This window comes from Lonchura striata, chromosome 24 (assembly GCF_050655825.1).
Source record: "Lonchura striata isolate lonStrDom1 chromosome 24, ASM5065582v1, whole genome shotgun sequence".
Classification (NCBI taxonomy): Eukaryota; Metazoa; Chordata; class Aves; order Passeriformes; family Estrildidae; genus Lonchura; species Lonchura striata.
This window is the reverse complement of record NC_140726.1, coordinates 7,569,357-7,590,985: the sequence shown is the minus strand read 5'-3', so window position 1 is coordinate 7,590,985 and position 21,629 is coordinate 7,569,357. Positions and strand designations below refer to the sequence as shown.

Below are 21,629 nucleotides of genomic sequence, written 5' to 3'. Positions count from 1 at the left end.
GTAAATGGAGAGATTTCCAATAATTTCCCTGTACTTCCCAAATCCACACCATCACTGAGAATCTGAGGTGTCTCCTGGCAGACCAGACCCTTCCAGCTCTCTTGGCCTTCCTCAGTTTTGGCTGGCTGATCTCCACCAGCTCCCACTGCTCAGGGTTTCTCTTTTATGGATCCTCACCTGGATTGTGTGGTGTGGCTCCAAAAGGATTATTTTGTGGCGTTCCCCTCTTCCACCCAACACCAGGTTTGTGCTTTTGAGCCCCTTCTCATTACCTGATCCAGGAGAAAAGGGGCAGAACCCCTCCTGCACACCCCAGGAGCCTCCCCCACTGCTGCCCTTCCCCTCCTGCAGCTGCATCCAAGTGTGGAATCCCAATTAAGGCACGTCTAATCAGGACAACATCTCTGGACAAGCATCTGCAGCAGCTTTAAAGCACTCAATCAACTTCCCAGTGCTCTGCCACCGGGGCCTGCTGATTTAATTACACCCAGGCTGCTGCACTGCTCAACCCCTTAATTGCCCAGGACAGAGAATAGGGTGGTAAGCAGGTCAGAGCCAGGAGATGCTGGGCATTGTTCTAAGCCACTAAAGCTGTTTTTCACCCCCATTCACAAGCTTGGTTTATGTAATTGCCAAGGAAAGGAGGGCATTCAGGAGGGGCAGCAGGGAACGCTCCCAAGGGATGAGGAATCGCTTTTAATTAATGAGAAATGACTCCAAGCCTGATTCCTTTCTGCAACAGTAAGATCTCCACTGAACACCACAACACAAATCCTTTCCCAGGGCTTCAGATCAAGCCATAGGTCCTTGATAGTAATATTCCTGATAATAGCTAGGATTTAGTCTACAAGTTGGGGGACCAGGAGAGTGAAAAAAAATACAATTAACGCTCCCTGAGCTCTTTCAGTTCTGTAGTACTGGGAACAATGGCAAATAGCTGGGTTTTGTGTGTTCAGCTCCCCAAAATACTTTCCCTGATTGAATCCTTCAAAAAGCACCGATGGTTCTTTCGTGTAGCTTTAAAAGTGGTTTGGCACGAAAAATGAAGGATGGGAGATTAAAGAGCTCAAGGCAGAAGGTTTGGGTCAGACCCCTGACCTCAGTTACACCAACTGGAGTTGGGATTAACACCAGAGTAAACAAAATGAGGGACTCGGGCACTGAGCAGGCAGCAAAAGCTTGTTCCAGGTGGATTTTAATTTGGAAGACTTCAGATCCGAGTGGGGTTTGCAGAGCACAACCAAAAGTCTGGGTTTCCTCCTCCTTGACTTCCCATTCCTGCCCTGAACTCCATCTGTGCAAGCAGTGACCAGTGCTGGAAGGAGCTCCGAGCTCTCCTCAGTGCAGGCAGGTAAATAAACCTGCTGGGGCCAGGGCAGGGCACAGCAAACCCTGGTGACCCAGACAAAACCCCTCCACTCAGCCCCATCCTGCTCCCCAGCTCCAGCAGGGCCAGGATTTTGCTGCTTGCCGAGTTTGTGGGCGCTCCTGGTGTGTTCTGAGCCAGCAGAACCAGCTGCTGGACATCTGGCAGGGACAAACCAGGGGCTGCAGCAGCTCTGGTGCTGCCCCATCCCTCTCCTCCATGCCCTGCCCAAGCCAGGGTGCTGTGCACAGCTCATTAGACACAGCCTAATTAATCAGCTCGCAGGAGGAGGGTTTAGGATGGATGTTTAATACTTGTTGAGCTCCTAGAGCTGTGCTGGCTGTGTCCCTTCCCCAGAGAAATTTGATAGACTGGCAGCTTGCCCAGTGTCATTGGAGAGGTGGCACTTTCACCCTCCAATCCACTGTCACCTTTAGAAAACTATAAATGCTAGAGTTAAAAAATAAACTTTCTCTTTTTTACCTTTACTATAACAACAACTCACATCATGCTTTCTTACGTCCTATAGTAACAGCCCCCCCAAACAGGCAGGGCAGGGGATGGGAGGGAATTTTTTGCCTTTTTCTTCCCCAGTTTTCAGCCTCCCCCAGCCCAGATTGTTTCTCAGAATAAGCAGCTGGCTCCCAGCAAACATCCTCCCTCTTTGATGTGTTGTTGTGGTGGCTGGGATGCTTTGGTTTCGTGCTCATAATAAAGCAAACCGGCCACGGAGCTTTACTGTAAGCTGCTGAGAAAGTGGCAGTAATTATTGCTCTCTCCTCCATGGGAGGGGAAACTCGGGATGTTAATGGCCTCTGGAGTATAGGCAGATTACTCACTTCGGGGTGAAACAGCAAAGGGAAAGGCCCTGCACTTTCTCTGCTCTGAAAAGCTGCTGTGCTCAGGATGCTGGGCATCCTGACTGCAAAAAACAGATTTGGATTTAGAGGGATGATTTATTTTATTTTATTTTATTTTATTTTATTTTATTTTATTTTATATTAATTTTATTTTATTTTGATTATTTTATTTTATTTATTTTATTATTTTATTTTAATTTCTTTTATTAATTTTTATTTTTAATTGCTTTTTTATTATTATTTTGATGATTTTACTTATTTTATTTTCTTTTATTGGGTGGAGAGATACACCACCACACAGGTGAGAGGCATTCCTGGAAGGGGTGAAGAGAGAAGACGCTGCAGGTGTTTCTGCATCACCCCTGGCAGCAGGCACACAACAGCAGGTGTGAGGACGAGGTGGCTGCAAACATTTTGGTTTGCCTGGAAAAGCTGCAGGCAGGGAAGGCCCTGCAGGCAGAGCTCGGTGTGGGTGCTGCAGCACCTCTCCCACCCCTGCTCTGTCCTTCCCTCGCTTGCCAGGCCACTCTGAGCAACCCAGACTTAGTGGGCATCGATCCCCTTGTTAGAAACGAGAATTTATTCAGCCAGATTTAAAATAAAAAATAATTTTATTAGCGGTATCTAGCCAGCTACGGAAAAAGACAGAGCCGAGCCCGGGGTCGGCCCTGGGTGTGCAACAAGGAGTCAGCCTCAGGAGAGGTTTTCCCAATGACCACACACCTCCATCCTGGCACAAGCGGGTTTTATAGGGAAAATTCCACCTGAGGCCAAGATTTCAGCAATCAGTCTTTTCTTCTATTCAGAGTCCATAGGTTAATAAGATTTTCTTTTTTGGTGATGAGGAGAAATAATTCTGTGTCAGGAGTAGGTGAATCCCTGATGGGATTTACGGGAAGGCTGCATTCACATGGATCTGTCTGAGGATTTCCATGAGATCCATCTTGGGACGTTTATGGGATGATCAGCACCCGATGGTCAACACCTGGAGTCCTGATTGTCAGCACCTGGAGTCCCAATGATCAACACCTGGAGTCCCGATGATCAATACCTGGAGTCCTGATGACCAACACCTGGAGTCCCAATGGTCAACACCTGGAGTCCTGATGGTCAACACCTGGAGTCCAGCCATGGCCCATCCCCATCTCCTGGCCGAGCCCCATCCTTTTACTTGTGACTCAGTTTCCAATACACACCCAGTCTCACCTGCAAGGGGGAGGAACTAATACAAACGGGCATAATCTAACAAGTATCCAATATTACATATTTTATACAAGGAATAGCACAAATTATATTTACTACACATAACACCTTTGTGGTTTTCCAAGGTGCCAGCGTGACCCAGAGCTGCAGCCAAGCTCTGAGGTGAGGAAGAGCGATGAGGATTTGTAGCTTGGCCAAATCCACCTGGTTTTCCCCGGGGATGATGAGGCACCAAGGCAAGCCCTGGGTCAGATTGCATTTCCCTGCTCCCACGCGCTGGAACTTCAGAGCTGCGATTTCAGCAGCACTTTTTTTTCTCCCTTAACCTCGTGGCTGAGGCGTTTTAATGGAAGTTTTCTCCCAGTAAAAAGCTGCAATGTGCTCGCATACCAGAAAATCTTGGCCCAGATCGTTGCCATTCAGTCAGACTGCTCCTGCAAGGGGTACACTGAGCTGTGGGGAATGTTTCACCTTCCCTGGGCTGCAGGAAACATTCCATCCACACAGCAGCAAACAGCGAAGGTAGAAAGGCAGCAAAGCCTTGCTTTGGCCACTCAGTCCTGGCCCAAAGTCCTGGAGCTGCACTTGCTCTTCAGGAATTCTCTTCACTGTCACCTGCTGACCACTGTGTCCCTTGGCAGCTTCCAGTCCCTTTCAAATCTCAGCAAAGCTGTCCCTCCTGTGCTCCCTGATTCTTTTTCTGCTCCCTGCTACCTCCCAAGCAGCTCCTTGCTCTTTAATTGTTTCCTGACACTATTTTTAATCCCCTCTCCGTATTTCTTATCTGTGTGCCCATTCATTTCTGGGACTGGGACCAAACCCACCGTTCCCAGGTCAGAACTGCAATCTGCAGGAGCACTCCAGCATCCCTGGCAAGCTGCTGAGCCTCGGGAAGAGCTCCCTGAGCCAAACTGCTGATTTCCTCTGCTCGAGGAGCTCCCAGGAGGAAAATAACACCACGTTCTCCCAGGCAGCTGGGTCCTGAACCACCTCTCACACCCCTGGATCCAGGGCTCAGGGAAAACCTGAATTAAACCCAGTGCCACAGGGAGGTGGATTCCAGATTTGGGATGAGAGGAACGCTCTGGACTGGAGGACCTCTAAGGGTTGTTTGTGCCCACTGACCTTATGGCTCGTCCCCCCAGCCCCTGCTGGGATCCTCCTGGTTTTTTGCATAATCTCCTCTGAATAAATTCGCTGTGTGAGTGGGGCCTTCTCCTTTTGCAGCTTTTGTCATGAGGATCTTTCTGTGCCTTCCTACTTTTTTGTATCAGAGCTGAGCCATTGCTTTCCTCCCTCCTTTGCAGCTCTTAACTTTTCCTTCTCTTATTTTTAGCACTGCTATTGTCCTGAAAAACGTTTCAAGGAGCCAATTTTGCGTGAGGGGAGCTGTGAAAATTTGGGGTTAAAGCTTGTGTGAGGCCACACAAAAAGCACTGTTTGGACAAGAGTGATTTCCCTGCCTTGAAGCGTGGCTTTAAATGGTTGTTTCCATTTATTTCTGTGCTCCTCCTCACAAAGCTCTTTCTCCAAGGCCCTGATCCTGCTGCCACAGTGACCTTTGTGTTTGCAGAGAGACCTTTTGAAATCAAAGGGGCCCTTCAGCAGCATCTGCCCATCTGGAAATGATCACAGAAGCGGGAAGGTGAAGGGCAGACTGGGGGCGTTTGGAGAGTGAGCTGCAGGCTCTGAAGTAACACAGGTCCCTCATTTCTGGAGAGAGACTCTGAAGGTGTGCCCGGCACAATCTCAGGGGTGCAGATGTCTCCAGCGTGGCTCACACCAGGCCCGTGGCACTGGGAGCCTGAGGAATCACATCAGTATCGTTTGAATTGCAGTAAGAACACGTTCAGAAAACTCTGAGTGCATTTCACTGCGGCTGCCCCATCCCTGGAGGTGTTCAAGGCTGGCTTGGACGGAGCTCTGAGCAACCTGGGCTAGTGGAAGGTGTCCCTAAGATGGAGGTGGAGCTTGAGGTGACCTCTAAGGCCCCTTCCAACCCAAACCATTCCGTGATTCCATGCCTGGAGCTGGGCTTTGCCCGAACGCTGCCCTCCGTTCTCCTTTCCAGCTGCACTTTGCAGGTGGAAATCACAGCAGGAATGAGGGAGAGCAGCAGGGAAGGGCAGGAACAGAGCCTCCCTCCGGGCTGGGGCTGTGGGAGATAGATCCGTGTGCCTGATGGGGTCCTGGGTGATGGATCCGTGTGGGGTGGGGTCCTGATCCATGTGCACATCCAGGGCTGTGTTTGATGGGTCCATGTGTGGGGTGGGGTCATGGGTGATGGATTCCTGTGCCCCTCCAGGGCTGTGTTTCATGGATCCATGTGTTCATCCAGGGCTGTGTTTGACGGATCCCTGTGCCCATCCAGAGCTGTATTTAACGGATCCCTGTGCTTGTGCCCAGCCTGGGCTTATTTGACGGATCTCTGTGCCCCTCCTGGGCTGTATTTGATGGATCCATGTGATCATCCAGGGCTGTGTTTGACGGATCCCTGTGCCCATCCAGTGCTGTGTCTGATGGATCCCTGTGTTTATCCTGGGCTGTGTTTGACGGATCCCTGTGGCCATCCAGGGCTGTGTTTGACGGATCCCTGTGGCCATCCAGGGCTCTGACGGATCCCTGTGCGCATCCAGGGCTGTGTCTGACGGATCTCTGTGCTTATCCTGGGCTGTGTTTGACGGATCTCTGTGCCCATCCAGGACTTTGTTTAATGGATCCCTGTGCTTGTGCACACCCAGAGCTGTGTCTGACGGATCCCTGCGCCCATCCAGGGCTGTGTCTGGCGGATCCCTGCGCCCATCCAGGGCTGTGTCTGGCGGATCCCTGTGCCCATTCAGGACTGTTTTTGACGGATCCCTGCGCCCATCCAGGGCTGTGTCTGACGGGTCCCTGTGCCCATCCAGAGCTGTGTCTGACGGATCCCTGCGCCCATCCAGGGCTGTGTCTGACGGATCCCTGCGCCCATTCAGGACTGTTTTTGACGGATCCCTGTGCCCATCCAGAGCTGTGTCTGGCGGATCCCTGTGCCCATTCAGGACTGTTTTTGACGGATCCCTGTGCCCATCCAGAGCTGTGTCTGACGGATCCCTGCGCCCATCCAGGGCTCTGTTTGACGGATCCCTGCGCCCATCCAGGGCTCGGCCGCCGCTCGCCGCTCCCCTGCCCGGCCCTGCGCTGTTCCTTTAACGACGGGGCGGGCGCTGCTCGGCGGGGCCGTCCCGGGTCCAGGGGGGAAGTGACGGGCGGGGGGCGCGGGCAGAGCCGGCGCGGGGAAGGAGGGGAGCAGGGAAGCAGGGGAGCAGGGAAGCAGGGAAGCAGGGAAGCAGGCACGGCGGGCCGGGCGGGCGCTGAATGAGCCGGGCGGGCGAGCCGCCGCCGCGGGGCCGGGGGCGCGGCGGGGCCGCCTTCCCCCGCCGCGTTCCGCGCTCCGCCCGCGCCCCCCGCCCCATGCGCGCCCCGCGCTGAGCCCGGCCCGCGGGGGGATGCGCGGCCCGCGGCCGCGGCTGCCCGCGCTGCCCGCGCTGCTCTGGCTGGCGCTGGCCCCGCTGCCCGGCCCCGCGGCGCGGGCAGAGCTGCGGGTGCGGGTGCGGCTGCCCGGCGGGCAGGTGACCGAGGAGAGCCTGCAGGCCGACAGCGGGGCGGACTGCGTCAGCCTGGAGCTCCGCGCGGCCGACGGAGCGCTCGTCACGCTCACGGCGGATTTCAGACAGGTACGCGGCCGGGGAGAGCATCCCCCGAGAGTTCAGAGCGATACGGAGCGGGGAGGACATTCCCGGGAGTTTCGGGCAGGGAGCGAGCTGGGGAGAGCATCCCCAACAAGTTCAGAGTGATGTGGAGCGGGGAGAACACCCCCGGGGGTTTCGGGGAGGGAGCGAGTTGTGGAGAGCATCCCCGGAGAGTTCAGACCGATGTGGAGGGGGGAGAATATCCCCTGGAGTTTCGGGTAAGAACAGAACCGGGAGAGCATCCCCGGGGTTTCGGGTAAGAACAGAACCGGGAGAGCATCCCCGGTGGTTTTGGGTAAGAACAGAACCGGGAGAGCATCCCCGGGTTTCGGGTAAGAACAGAACCGGGAGAGCATCCCCGGGGTTTTGGATTAGGACGGAACCGGGAGAGCATCCCCGGGGTTTCGGGTAAGAACAGAACCGGGAGAGCATCCCCGGGGTTTCGAGTTAGTACGGAACCGGGAGAGCATCCCCGGGGTTTCGGATTAGGACGGAACCGGCGGAGCATCCCCGGGTGCCGCGGGGTCCCGCGGTGATTCCCGGCGGGGCTGGAGGAGGGTAAAGGCTGCGGGATGGCGGCGCTGGCCCCTGGCACCTCCCGGGAGGGTCTGGTCAGGGTTTTTGTGCACTCTGTGAGTGGTTTTTGCGAAATGAGCGCTGGGGATGGCGATCCTTCCCGTCCTCCTTCCAGATCCGAGTCCATCCCAGCTCGGAAGCTGGAGAATCTTGACTGCCTGTCCAGGGGCCAGAGCTGTTCCAGAGGCATGGAAGGACCCTCGGAATGCAGAGGGAAAAGCCCATCCATCCTCTCGCACCGTCGGGGGCTTTGTTTGAGCTCTCCGGCGCAGCTCCAGCACAGCGATGCAGGCTCGCTGTCCCCAGCGGTGTCACAGCTGTGCCCGGGGCTGCCCGCACGCTGGCATCCCAGTTTCCCAGCGGAGTCCGGCAGCTCTGATGCTCCTGCCTGAGCTGTGAGCAGCACTTTTGCACAATTCCTCAGAGTTTTGCGTGGCAGGCTCAGCACAGCCAGGCAGGGAGCAGGGGCAGGGCAGGAGAGGCTGGGCTGGGGAGATGTCGGGTTCCTGGCTCCGGTGTGGGGGTGTCCATGCTCTGCTGCAGCTCTGGAATACCTCTCCACGATGCCCTGGGGTGCAGTTAATTCCTCAGGGGGGCTCCTGCAGTTTTTGGGGGCTCGTGTGTTTGAGTGGCAGCTGTCAGTTCTGGCCGCAGCCCTGCTGTACAGCACCCTCTGCTCCCAGCCCAGCGAGCCGATGCTGCTGAGCTGAAATCCCAAATCCCACATGTCTCATGGAGCTGCCAAGCCTGGCTGGGTGCAGGGAGCTTCCCGCTGCAGTTTGCCCGGGGTGGCACGGCTGTGTTATCTCATCCCAACCCCCCGTCCTGGCTCTTTGCTCAGGTGGACTTTGCTTTGCAGCAGGAGGAAGCCCAGACCCACGAGCTAGGAAGGTGCTGTGTCCCAGCCTGCTGTGGACCTTGGAGCCTTTTCACCAGGAATTGTTCTGGTGCCTCTTCCCCGTTCAGTCTCAGTCTCCCTGCAAGTCCCTGAGGTGTCCCTTTTCCTCCCCGAGGTGCCAGCAGAAGCCGTGGGGATTTTGGAAGTGGTGGCATGTTTCAAATGCTCCTGCACATGTGCAGGGAGGCAGCCCTGTTAAAGAAAATATTAAATAATTGCAAGCCATGGCACGACAGGGAGGTTAGGAAGGGCTCTGAAGCCGTAGATTGCAAACTTGAACATTCCCAGGTGAGGGAAATCCAAACTCATTACAGATCCTCTAGAGGCAGGTCTTTTGGGAACCTGGGATGTGACCTGTGCTGAGCTGGTGATTTTTTTCAGCATTTTTCACTTGTTTCAGCTCTTCCTGAGAGCTCAGAGCTCACCCACAAACCCGACTGAGCACGTGTTACATCTTCTCTCCCTCCCATCCTTATTAGAGCTGAGTTTCTTCTGGGTTGGAGTTCTCTGGGGGTGTTTTGAGTCCATAGGTTAAATCCTGAGCTCCACAGCCCCTGTGGAAGTGATGGTCCCTGGAGGGCTTTGCAAGCATCCGACTTGCAGAAATGAATTCCTAATCCTCAGTTTTAGGGCAGCTGGGGCCTGACTCTGTCTGCTCCGTGGATTTGCTGGAAAAAAAGCTGAGAAAAGGCAGGGAAACATAAAGGAGCAGGGAGCTGGCTTTGTGGTGAGGTGAGTAATGTGTGAGCAGGCAGCAGCCTGGCCGGGCTTCCCCCTCTGCCCTGCTCCAGCTGCACCCAGACAGTTCCCTGTTCTGCCCCAAAATTACACAACTTCTCCCTGCACTGGAGGTCGTGGGGTTCTGAGTGTTCCCAAAAGCAGCTGGGGCTGCTGTCTGCTGCCCTTGAGGCTGATGATGTGGCCAGGATGCTGGGGTTTTTCCACAAATGATTTTTCCATTCCTCTGGCTTCAACTGCAGGGGGTTCATCCAAAGTCAGGGGCTTATTTACTATTTTTTTATTTTTTATTTTTTTTCCTCTGCTGGCAGTTTGTGGTTGCCAGACCAGGGGCTGGAGAAGAAAGGAGCTAAATGAGATCATTGTTCGTTGCTTTGCTCTGACACTGGTGGGACTTGAGCAGTGCCTGGGGCTTCCACAGGGCTGGGGTTTTCCTTGCTCTTCCATCCCTGCCTGCCTCCAGAGCTGGACCTGGAGGAGCTGTGTCCTCAGAGAAAATAACTCCAGGTTGTTTTCTATTTAGTGCATCACAAACTGGGCAGTGTGAGTTCAAACTGGGACTCGATGTTTTCTGGGCAGAGCAGGGGTGACCCTTTCTTTTCTTGCTGTTTGAAAGAAGGGAATGAAAACGCTTCTTTTTCTGTGGTCAGCCATAAAATGTATTGCAAAAAAAAAAAAAATAATAATGAGGGGACTCAGCAACCCTGAGTGCTGTGTCTGATTGGAGCCAAGTGACGTTGCCAGTTGTTAAACACAGAACAAAGTGGGTGGGTTTATTTCAAGGTCAGCACAAAGATAGAGAGAAGTTTTTCTTCTCTTTCCATTGCTGGAAAAGTTGGGCTTGGAAACACAAGGGAGGAAGGCTGGAGTGTGTTTTAACCCATGCACTGCCAGTCCTTGCAGTGTGGATAAAGCTGTTGTGTGATGTTTTTGGGGTGGTGGTGACAGAATTTCCTCTGGCCACGTGTTAGGTGACAAATCACCAGGTGGCACAGGAAAGCACCTGACTACAGATTTTATCTGTGTGGTTTGGAAAGTAGATTCCTCTCTGAACACATACCAAAAGTACGACATGAGGAACATTCAGTCTTTGGGAGGGCTCAGTAAACCCCCCTGGTGTTTGTTACTGTGTAGAATCACATTTATTACTCAGAAAATGTGCTTTTTATTTCCCCCTCTCCCAGCACATCCTTAATTTGCCTTTCTAGCTACCTGAATATAAGAGGCAGCACACCCAAAATCAACATTCCAGCCATTTCCAGAGACAGAGGGGTTAAAAACCATAATCCCCACCCATTCAGGGCAGCTCAGCTGGCTGGACCCTGGGTGTGGATGCAGCACCAGCAGTGCAAACTCCCAGAATTCCAGCCAGCTGTGCTCCATCCCTGGGGCAAAGGCTGCTGACAGCGAGCAGAATTGGGCCCAGCAGTGCTGGTGTCACCCCCTGCCCCCAGCAGCACATTCCCCTTTGCCTGTGCCACTGCAAAGACAAAACTGGGTCCCCACAGCAGCACTGATGTCCTTAGGGGAGAGAAATTTGGCAGGAGAGCTGCAATGGGCTGCAGGGAGGAAGGCACTGAAATGATTGATTTCCCTGGGAACTGGTTTGCTCCACTCCATGTGCAATGGTTGCTGGGCTGGGAGCTGGACCACACAGGCTTGTAAATCCCTGCTGGAAAAAAAAGCCCCAAGCAGGGGGGGCTGAGCTGCTCTCACCCCCCCAAATGACAGCCTCAGGCTGAGGACAGGCTGGGGAGGGGAGAAGTTGGATGATTTCCTTGGAAGTGCCTCGGGTAGGGACAGATTTGGGAGTGGGAGCACTGATTTCCGTGTTGAAACAGTGGGATTTTGGGGGCACTGATTTACACAGTGCAACAGTGGGATTTTGGGAGTGGGAGCACTGATTTCCCTGCTGCCACAGGGGAATTTTGGGAGCACTGATTGCTGTAACAGTGGGATTTTGGGAGTTGGGGCACTGATTTCTGTGCTGAAACAGCAGAATTTTGGAGTGGGAGCACTGATTTCTGTGCTGTAACAATGGGATTTTGGGAGCACTGATTTACATAGTGCAACAGTGGGATTTTGGGAGTGGGAGCACTGATTTCTGTGCTGTAACAATAGGATTTTAGGAGTGGGAGTGCTGATTTCTGTGCTGTAAAAATGGGATTTTGGGAGCACTGATTTCCATAGCACAACAGTGGGATTTTTCCTCTAAATATGGGCTCTGTGACTCAAGAAGGGGCTTTTGTGCGTGAAGGAACTGAGTCCTGTCTGCTTATTAAAGCTCTTTTTCCAGTGGAATTTTTTTTAAGCAGCATGGTTTGGTTCTTGCTCCACCTGGGGCTGCAGGGAGAGAGGGGTCAAAGCCAAGCAAGGATTTGGGACAGAGCAGGAAAAAGGAGAGGTGGTTTTGCTCAGACCAGAGTGGTCACTGCAAGGTTCACTTTGGCTTTGCTCGGAGCCAGGTGAAGGTGGGATTTCTCTCTCAGAACAACTCATGCTACAGGAGCCAGATCCTTGAAAAAACAGCTTTTTTTAAAGCTGTTTCACTGCTGGCAAGCCAGCCCATTCCTGCCTGTCCCAGAGCATCTCCCTTGGTGTCAAGAAATGCTCTGGAAATCCCTGGCACCTGGAGTTTGGGCAGAGGGAGTTGGGAATTCTTCATCTGCCTCGGCCCTGAGGAGGAAAGAGCTGGCTGGCTGAAGGCTAATTCTTAAATGGATGGATCAGGAGGATTAATCAGCTGCTCAGCACGTTCTCATTTTACAAAAATTGCCTCCAACCTGGGAAGTGCTGCACTGTTTTTAATCTCCTGCCTGTGGAGGTTTTCGGTCTGAATGCAAAACGTGGCTATCCCTGCTTGCTTTTCCCAGACTGTTCAAAGGGAATTAGAATGAAATCCACAGCTGAGGAATATGCCAGAGTCAGCTTCTGGTTTTAGTCCACTCATCCATGGGCCCTGCATGCTGTGGGAGCTCCCAGCTGGAAGCTGGAAGGCAGCTGCTCCAAATGTGGATGGGGAATGTGGGCTGTGCCAGTGCCTCAGTGGGACATCTCCCCGTGAAATCTCAGAAAAAAGTAAAAATTCCGCAGCCATTTCACAAGAATTTTTGGAATCCCTTTCTTCTCGAGCCTCCTCCAGTGCCCTGCTCCTCGTGGTGCAGTCAACAGTTGCACCAGCAAGATGATTTCTCCCATCCTGGGGGTGGAAATGCTGTTCTTGCAGCTGTCCAGATGTGCACTGAATGGCATTCCCGCTTCTCTTCTGGGCATGGGAGAGAAGGCAGGAAATAAACAGTGGGCTCAGTGAGCAGCAAAGCTCGGCTGGAAGAGAGGAATGCTCCCTTCTGGGGCAGAGAGGGGCTGGGAGTGGCCGAGGCAGTGAGCCATGCAGCAGGAACAGCTCAGGAGGAGGGATCTGAGCAGCTGGCACAGCTCTGCCCCTGCTCTCCAGCCTCCAGGGCAGAGGTTTGGCTGCAGGAGGTGCCAAAGGCAGGGATTGAGCTCCCTGTTCCAGTCCTGCTTAGCGCTTGGAGTGGGATGGCAAATCCCAATTTGCCATCCCTCTGGCACCAAGGGATGGCACATCCCCACAGAGGGCACAGATGCCCCTGGAGCCAGAGGCAGGGATTGATCCCTGCAAAGAAATCAGGATTTGGTGCCAGAGCAGGACACAGGGAGGCTTTGCTGTTGACCAAGGAATTCTGTGACTCTGCATGAAGTAGCTGTGAGTGATTCCAAGCTGGTTCTGGAAAGGACTGCGATTCATTTTATATAAAATGACAAAATTAGTGACCTGGACAGAAAAGGAAGTCAGCTGCAGCTGATCATTCTGGCTCGTTCTGCCCTTAACAATTTCATTTTCACTTCTGTTCCACACGCTCAGGCATGAGTAACTTTTTCTCCACTATGCCACTTGTCAAGAAGCAAGCGAGGGAAGGCAGCAGAGGAAATCTGGGGCTGCTCAGTCAGTAGGGCATGAAGAGAATGGCTGTGTGATATTTGCTCAACAAAACCAAACGAGAAATGAGTCTCCTTGGGGCTTTGCTTCCCTTCTTGGGAAAGCACAGAACCCCTCAGCTGCTGGGTGTGGGATGTGAGCTGGCAGCAATTTGTCCTTGGGATTGTGAAAACCCTTCATTTTCTGCAGACACCAGGGATTCTGCTGCAGGCTTTGGGGTGGGATTGGAGCTGGGACCACACCCCTGTGCTCAGGTAGCACAAGCAGGAGACCTTTGGCTTTGTTTTAGGGCTCTTTGACCCCGACCACTCAGTTCACCTCACCGATGCCAAAGATTCACATCTCACACTCTTGTTATTTCTCTCCCTGTCAGGAGGTGAAGATTTTCCGTGCCTTAATCCTCGGGGAGCTGGAGAGGGGCCAGAGCCAGTTCCAGGCCCTGTGCTTTGTGACCCGGCTGCACCGCAACGAGATCATCCCCAGCGAGTCCATGGCAAAGCTGCGGCAGGTTCGGGGCTCCCTCCTCCCTTCCAGCCAGGAATCCTCAGAGTTTTCCTGCCTGGATGCCCTCCCCAGGCAGCTGCCAGGCTGCTCAGCTCTTCCAGCCACCTCTGACCACCCCTCCTGCCTGAGGGATTGGGTGTTAAACTGAGTTTATCAGTGCTGTTGATCCTGTTCTAGTAAAGCTTTAGTTGAGCTTCGTTTGTGTCATGATTTAGTTGAGCCTAATTTGTGTCAGGGGTGTGAAAATCTCTGCCCCAGTGAAGCCAGTACTGATCTGGGACCATTTATCAGGACAAAACATGGAGAAACCACCACAGGCAATGGTAAAGCATCGTGGTTTCAGTATCAACAGGTTATTTGAAGGTGCCTCTCCCCCAGGTAGGATGCAGGTGCACATCTGCTCTCACATCTGCTGTTGGCACCGCATCTGTGAGGAGTCAGATGCACCCGGGATTGAAGCTGTGATGATTTCCCCTGCAGAAAAACCCCCGGACAGTGAGGCAGGCAGAGGAGGTGCGAGGTCTGGAGCACCTGAGCATGGACGTGGCCGTGAACTTCAGCAAGGCCGCCCAGCTGAGCTCCCACATCCACAACGTCTGCGCAGAGGCCAGGGAGGCCATCTACACCCGGGAGGAAGATGTCAAGTTCTGGCTGGAGAAAGGTGATTTCCCGAGGGTTTCCCTGCAGCTGCTCCCGTCAGGGGGCTGGCACGGTGCTCTGGTGGCTCCTGCCAGGTTTCTGGGGATCAGCACCGAGTTTGGCTCTGGGGCACGTGTGTCACCCTGCCTGTGTGTGAGCACGTCTCACTCCTCCTGCTGGCGCTCCCCAAGTGAACCCAATTTGGGATTTTAAGGCAGCCTTTCGCCTGCTCCACCACCCAGGGGAAACACATGGGTTTTGTCTCCTTTGGCTTCCTGTCCCCAGGGCCTTTTGTCCTGCTGTGGTTCCTATTCAGATTGAAGTCCCTGGAGATGCTCTGTCCAACCTCCTCCTTGACCTGGGGACTGTGCAGAGACACCAGGGCTGGCTTTGTGGCTGTCTCCTTTGGCTGTACCTCATGGCAGCACCCTGAGGGATGTCTGATCACCCTGAGGGATGTCTGATCACCCTGAGGGATGTTTGTTCACCCTGAGGGATGTCTGTTCACCCTGAGGGATGTTGTCTGATCACCCTGAGGGATGTTTGATCACCCTGAGGGATGTCTGATCACCCTGAGGGATGTCTGCTCACCCTGAGGGATGTTTGATCACCCTGAGGGATGTCTGTTCACCCTGAGGGATGTTGTCTGATCACCCTGAGGGATGTTGTCTGATCACCCTGAGGGATGTCTGCTGAAGTGCTGCTGTAGGGCTCAGACCTGCACCTTGCTTTCCACAGAACATTTTTGTTCTCCCAAAACAATTGGGAGAACAATTGTGGTTCCAATTCAGATTTAAATCCTTGCAAACACTCTGTCCAAACTCCTCCTCAGCCTGAGGACTGTGCAGAGAGACCACTGCTGGTTTTGGTGGCTGCTTCCTTTGGCTTTATCTCCTGGCAGCACCCTGAGGGATGTCTGTTCAAGGTGCTGCCAGACCTTGCTTTCCTTGGGGTCTTTTATTCGTCCTGTGATTCCCATTCAGATTTAAGTCCCAAAAGCTTCTGAAAACATTGTCCAGCCTGGGGACTGCGTGGGGTTGCCTTTGGTGTCCCTCCGTGCTGAGCTGTGTGTGCGCTTGCTCCTGCAGGGGTGGATGGCTCCACATTTGAGGACCTGCTGGACCTTGCTTTCCTTGGGGTTTTTTATCCCTCCTGTGGTTCCCATTAGGATTTAAATCCCAAAAACCCCTGGAAACATTGTCCAGCCTGGGGGCTGTGTGGGGTTGAATTTGCAGCCCCTCCGTGCTGAGCTGTGTGTGCTTGCTCCCACAGGGGTGGACGGCTCCACATTTGAGGACCTGCTGGACCTTGCTTTCCTTGGGGTCTTTTATTCCTCCTGTGGTTCCCATTCAGATTTAAGTCCCAAAAGCTTCTGAAAACGCTCTGTCCAGCCTCCTCCTCAGCCTGGTGGCTGTGTGGGGTTGGCTTTGCAGCCCCTCCGTGCTGATCTGTGTGCGCTTGCTCCCGCAGGGGTGGATGGCTCCACATTTGAGGACCTGCTGGACCTTGCTTTCCTTGGGGTCTTTTATTCCTCCTGTGGTTCCCATTCAGATTTAAGTCCCAAAACCCCCTGGAAACATTGTCCATCCTCCTCCTCAGCCTGGTGGCTGTGTGGGGTTGGATTTGCAGCCCCTCTGTGCTGATCTGTGTGCGCTTGCTCCCGCAGGGGTCGACGGCTCCATGTTCGAGGTGCTGCTGCAGAGCTCAAACCTGCCAGACCTTGCTTTCCTTGGGATCTTTTATTCCTCCTGTGATTCCTAGTCAGATTTAAGTCCCTACAGCTTCTGAAAACATTGTCCAGCCTGGGGACTGCATAGGGCTGGTTTGGGTGGCTCTTCCCTCCGTGCTGAGCCGTGTGTGTGCTTGCTCCCACAGGGGTGGACGGCTCCACATTTGAGGACCTGCTGGACCTTGCTTTCCTTGGGGTTTTTTATCCCTCCTGTGGTTCCCATTAGGATTTAAATCCCAAAAACCCCTGGAAACATTGTCCAGCCTGGGGGCTGTGTGGGGTTGAATTTGCAGCCCCTCTGTGCTGAGCTGTGTGTGCTTGCTCCCACAGGGGTGGATGGCTCCACATTTGAGGACCTGCTGGACCTTGCTTTCCTTGGGGTCTTTTATTCCTCCTGTGATTCCCATTCAGATTTAAGTCCCAAAACCCCCTGGAAACATTGTCCATCCTCCTCCTGAGCCTGGTGGCTGTGTGGGGTTGGCTTTGCAGCCCCTCCGTGCTGATCTGTGTGCGCTTGCTCCCGCAGGGGTGGACGGCTCCATGTTCGAGGTGCTGCCGCAGGGCTCGGAGCTGCCGCAGCTGCAGCTGCAGCGCTGCAGGCTGTGCCCGGAGCGCTGGAAGCCCTGCATCTGCAGCTACTCGCTGAGCATCGAGTGGTACCCCTGCATGCTCAAGTACTGCAAGAGCCGCGACGCCGCGGGCAGGGTGTCCTCCTACAAGTGCGGCATCCGCAGCTGCCAGAAGGGCTACACCTTCGACTACTACGTGCCTCAAAAGCAGCTCTGCCTCTGGGATGAGGAGACGTAGGGCCAGGCTGGCTGCCCGGGGCTGCCGAGGAGCTGGCTGCTCCGAAGGAGGAATGCTGCTCCCGGCCGTGCCTCGTGCTCCGTGCCTTTCCTTGCGGCCTCTGCGCCTCCCTCCCCACGTGCCGAGCGGGCTCAGCTGGCTGGCTGGTGATGCTCTGGCTCCCTGCAGCGGGAGATGCAGGTTTTGGGGTGAAGCGCAGGGAAAGGGGTGTCCTGCCCTGCTCTGGAGCTCCAAGGGGCACTTCCCAGCCTCCAGCTGAGCGGGCAGGGCAAGGATCTGGCTGACCTGGGTTGCCAAATATCTCTGCCTCTGAAGATTGCTGCCTTCACCACCTCCTGGTGGTGAAACAGCTGATTTTTGGGACCACAGCCCCTGGACAAGGAGGCTTTGAAGCCCACCCAAAGCAGGAGCCTGCCTGTAGCTTTTCCTAGTGCCTGACTGGCTGTTATATCCCCCTGTGGATGCAAGATACACTGGGGGGATATAGCCCAGGAACTTGTGCCCCTAAAGGGCTGGTAATGAGGGCTTTAATTAATCCCTGTCTAGACTAGTGAAGGCCCAACTTTTTGTGTTGGTTTTGTGACTGCTCCACTAAGAAAGAAAACATTTGGAGACTTGTGACTACCCCCATAACCCCGTGGTTGGAAGGGGAGAAGAGGATCCCAGGTGGGTTTGGAAGAAGGCAGGATTCTACATCCACGTCCACTTTCACGTCCTGCTCTGCCAGCTATTCACAAGAAGCTCTTAAATAACTGTACTGCTTTGCTGTGCCTTGGTTTCCCCTATATGTTAAAACAAGGATGACACTGGAGTTGTCCTTGACCCTGGAATATTCCTGGAGGGACCAGACAAAAAGCACTGGAAGTGCTGCTTGGGTCTGTGTCCTCTTCCACTCAAATTAGGACGAGCACAGAGGGGAGAGAAGCTCTTGGGGTCTTTAGGAACCTCTGTGCCTCCTGGTGAAAAGCCTTCACAACGTGCCTTTTTGCCTAAAATACAGGAATTTTTGCAAAGAAGAAAAAAAAAATTCGGTCACAATTATTTTTGTATCGATCACTTAAGGGGGTGGGGGGAGAAGGGAAAGGTATTTTAATATTGGAACATGAAGTAAAACACACTTGAAATGATTTTTTTTTTTAAAAAAAGACAAATTATTTATCATTTGTAAGGTAAAATAAACTGATTTTTTAAAGCATCCTTGGCCTTGAAGTTTTTCTGTGCATGATACTCTGTGTATGAATTCAGATTTGTTCCTTTCTGGGTAAGTCTCAAACCCGCACCTGGTGAAGAGCCATGGGGAGAACGTGCAGGAATTTTTGAATCAGCAGCGTGGCACTGCACCTCAAACACCCATCGTGTCAGGTTTGAGGCTCGGAGGGAGAGGTTTGGCTCGTCCCAAGCAGTTTTTGGGGGCTCTGAGCTCGAGCTCTGCTGGATAAAACCATCAGCAGAAGCAGGTCCTGCGGGCTGGGGGCTGCTCCTCTCGCCCAGTGGTCCCACGAGGCTTCTCCGGGTGTGGAAAATATTCCTGGAGAATTCTCCAGCTGATGAGAGCGGCACTTTGGGGCCAGCCCGGAGCTGCCGGTGGCTGCTGGAGGGAGAATTGTGGAGCTCTGATTCCCTCTAGTGTGGGAATGCAGGGATGGGACCGGCGCTTCCAGCATTTCCCCGCTTCGCCCACCAACATTTCCCCCTTTTCCGAGCCAGGGGCAGCAGGGCTTTGCTCTCTGCTCTCTGTGGGGGTTTGTCCCTGGTGTTGGGGTTCAGCCCTGCTGTGAGCAGGCTGGGGTTGCATTCCCGGGATTGCTGTCCATTCCCACTGCTGCGTTCCGCCTGCGCAGGGATGTTGCGACGGACACGGGCTCCCTCTGGGAGCGCCGGGACCCATCCCAGCGAGTTTTATTTTGGAATTGCGAGGCTCTGGAGCTCAGAGCCGCTGCAGTTCCCCGGCCTCCAGCAGTGGGTGCTGGCGGAGCGCGGCTGTGCCCGGCCGGGGCCGGGATGTCGGGATGTCGGGACAGGGATGCTCGTGGTCCAGACGGTCCCTGCAGCATCGCAGGATGTCCCCAGCCCTCCCGGAAGAGAGCACTGGGGATTTTTGTGGCGTCTCCCTGCAGTTTGTGCTTCCAGGGCCCGTCCCAAGGCTGCATCCCATAAATCAGGTGCTACCTGCAGAGCTTATCTCCCTCCAAGAGATACCTCGAACAGCAGGAGAGGAAGAGCACGGTGCCTGCAGTGAGGATTGTGGATAGGGCATTGATGACCATACGGAAAAAAAGAAAAAATAAAAGACCAGCGTGTCTGGGAATGATTTTAGCAGCGATTAGAGTAAAACCAATCCCGCCGTGCCTGATAATCTCATTTCCACAGAAGAAAGAAGTGGTGATGCTGTGATCCATCCCCTAATTTTCATAATGAGGGTGTGTTCTCTCCCGCACTTCACCAAAGCTCTGGGCACCCAAGGGGATGGGCTTGGCTGCCGCAGCCATCTGGGGAGAAAACCACCTAAATATTCAAATTTGTTCCCCGCTGTTTCATTGAGAACAAAATAACAGCCAGGAAAAGTCATTCCCAGCCGTGTCTGAGGCCAGGAGAGGGCACTGGTGCCCTGCCCAGGGACAGCATCCCTGCCCAGGGACAGCATCCCTGCCCAGAGGATGCCCGGGATTCCTGTCCGGCTGGAGCTGCCACCGGCACAGCCGCCCTCCTGGTCGGCTCTGGAGTACGGGAAAAGCGCCAGGAAGAGCAGGGAGAGATGAGAAACTCCTGCTTGGTGAACAAAATTGCTCTGATGTGGGGGAAGGAGAGCTCCCGTGGTCGCCAGCCTTTCAAGCTGGCTGGGAGCCACCGGCAAATAAATTCCTGTTTGACGCAGTGAAGACACCCGATCACGTCAGGTTTCAGGATGGGGAAAACCCAGAGAAAAACACTCGAAAGGAGGGCGGCAGCTGCCCAGGAACGCCCCAGGGCTCGGGGCCCGAGTGGCTGGACGGGTGGCAGGAGTCCAGCCCCTCCAGGAGCTCCACCGCAGCCTCCTGTGCCAAGCACCCGCTGCCGGTGCCACCTCGCTGCTTCCCGGCGGCTGAAACCTCCCCTGCCCTGGCAATAAATGTCAGTGTGACCCGGGAACCCCCAGCTTTCCCTCCACTTTGTCCTCGTTAGAGTTTGGCCGGGCTCCCCCGCGCTCTCCCGGGGATGTCCTCCCTGAGCTGCAGCCCCGGCGCTCCGGACCGGGCTGGGGGTGAGGCTGGAGATGCTGCCCGCCCACCCATCCCTTGGGAAAACCTGTCTTTCCAGGGAGGGAGAGCGGCATGTGGGAAAGCCGAGAGCCCTGGAACGCCAATTACCCAGCGAGAGATGAATGCGCGATAGCTCGTACCTGGCAGCTACTAATTGAGCGTTAACGCTTTCAGCAGGGCTCGCAGCGCCGCTGGAGCTCGGCCCTGTCCCACGGGTGTCCCCAGGGGTGCTGGGGTCACCCGGGTGGCACATGGCAGGGACAGCGAGCAGCTGCCTGGCTCCGTCGGGGTGGCTCGGTGCCTGTCCCAGCACGGAGCGTGGGCTGCGGCTCTGGCCCCTGGCTGCTTTCTGCAGAAGAAGCCAACGTTAGGGGATTTTTTCTGGCCTGGCTTCCCTGGAAGTTGGTAAATCCTGCAGCTGGAAGCAGCAGGGATGAGGAGGAAGAGGCTGGCTGCCGCTTCTCTCCTCTCCTTAGGGGACAGAGATGGAGCACATGTCAGGAGAGCAGGGTCTCCGTGCGTCAGCCTTCCCTCATGTGTCATCTTCTTTGATGGTTTTCACTTTCCTTTTTCCTGCTGCTCCGCTCAGCACCGAGGTCCAGCCCAGCCCGAGAGGACACAACGCCACAGGATTACCAGAGAGACCCAAAATCTCTGTTCCTTCACTCGCACACCTGCCCCGGGGCGCTGCCCAGCTGGGGGTGCTTAGGGCTGAAAGGGAGGACAGCAGGATTTGGGGCAGCAGGGGTTTGGGGTAACAGGGATTTGGGACAGCAGGGATTTGGGGTAGCAGGGATTTGGGGTAACAGCGATTTGGGGCAGCAGGGGTTTGGGGTAACAGGGATTTGGGGTAGCAGGGATTTGGGACAGCAAGGATTTGGGACAGCAGGGATTTGGGGTAACAGGGATTTGGGGTAACAGCGATTTGGGACAGCAGGGCTTTGGGGCAGCAGGGATTTGGGATAGCAGGGATTTGGGGTAGCAAGGATTTAGGATAGCAGGGCTCTGGGGCAGCAAGGCTCTGGGGTAGCAGGACTTTGGGATAGCAGGGATTTGGGATAGCAGGGATTTGGGGTAGTAAGGATTTAGGATAGCAGGGCTCTGGGGCAGCAGAGCTTTGGGTCAACAGGGTTTTGGGATAGCAGGGATTTGGGATAGCAGGGATTTGGGATAGCAGGGCTCTGGGGCAGCAGGGCTCTGGGATAGCAGGGCTCTGGGATAGCAGGGATTTGGGATAGCAGGGCTCTGGAGCAGCAGAGCTTTGGGTCAACAGGGTTTTGGGATAGCAGGGCTCTGGGATAGCAGGGATTTAGGATAGCAGGGCTCTGGGGCAGCAGGGCTCTGGGGCAGCAGGGCTCTGGGGCAGCAGGGCTTTGGGATA

At 54.5% G+C, this 21,629-nt stretch overlaps 1 protein-coding gene and 1 long non-coding RNA gene across 2 annotated transcripts; one reads left to right on the top strand and one right to left on the bottom strand.

Annotated features, from left to right (window-relative positions):
- Positions 1-6,891: 6,891 nt before the first annotated feature.
- OAF (out at first homolog) lies at positions 6,892-18,204 on the top strand. The gene is made up of 4 exons (XM_031506845.3): positions 6,892-7,142; positions 13,704-13,838; positions 14,315-14,495; positions 16,729-18,204. The coding sequence occupies exons 1-4, from the start codon at positions 6,915-6,917 to the stop codon at positions 17,007-17,009; spliced, it is 825 nt and encodes a 274-aa protein (XP_031362705.1). The 5' UTR covers positions 6,892-6,914; the 3' UTR covers positions 17,010-18,204.
- LOC146765468 (uncharacterized) lies at positions 17,991-21,594 on the bottom strand. The gene is made up of 2 exons (XR_014949990.1): positions 20,389-21,594; positions 17,991-19,239 (listed from the first exon to the last, which is right to left on the bottom strand). It is a non-coding gene; the product is annotated as an uncharacterized LOC146765468 (long non-coding RNA).
- Positions 21,595-21,629: the final 35 nt, after the last annotated feature.

Coding starts and splice junctions, on each gene's coding strand:
- OAF (XM_031506845.3), top strand. CDS start 6,915: ATGCGCGGCCCGCGGCCGCGGCTGCCCGCGCTGCCCGCGCTGCTCTGG. Junction 7,143..13,703: donor TCACGGCGGATTTCAGACAG/GTACGCGGCCGG, acceptor TCTCCCTGTCAG/GAGGTGAAGATTTTCCGTGC. Junction 13,839..14,314: donor CCATGGCAAAGCTGCGGCAG/GTTCGGGGCTCC, acceptor TTTCCCCTGCAG/AAAAACCCCCGGACAGTGAG.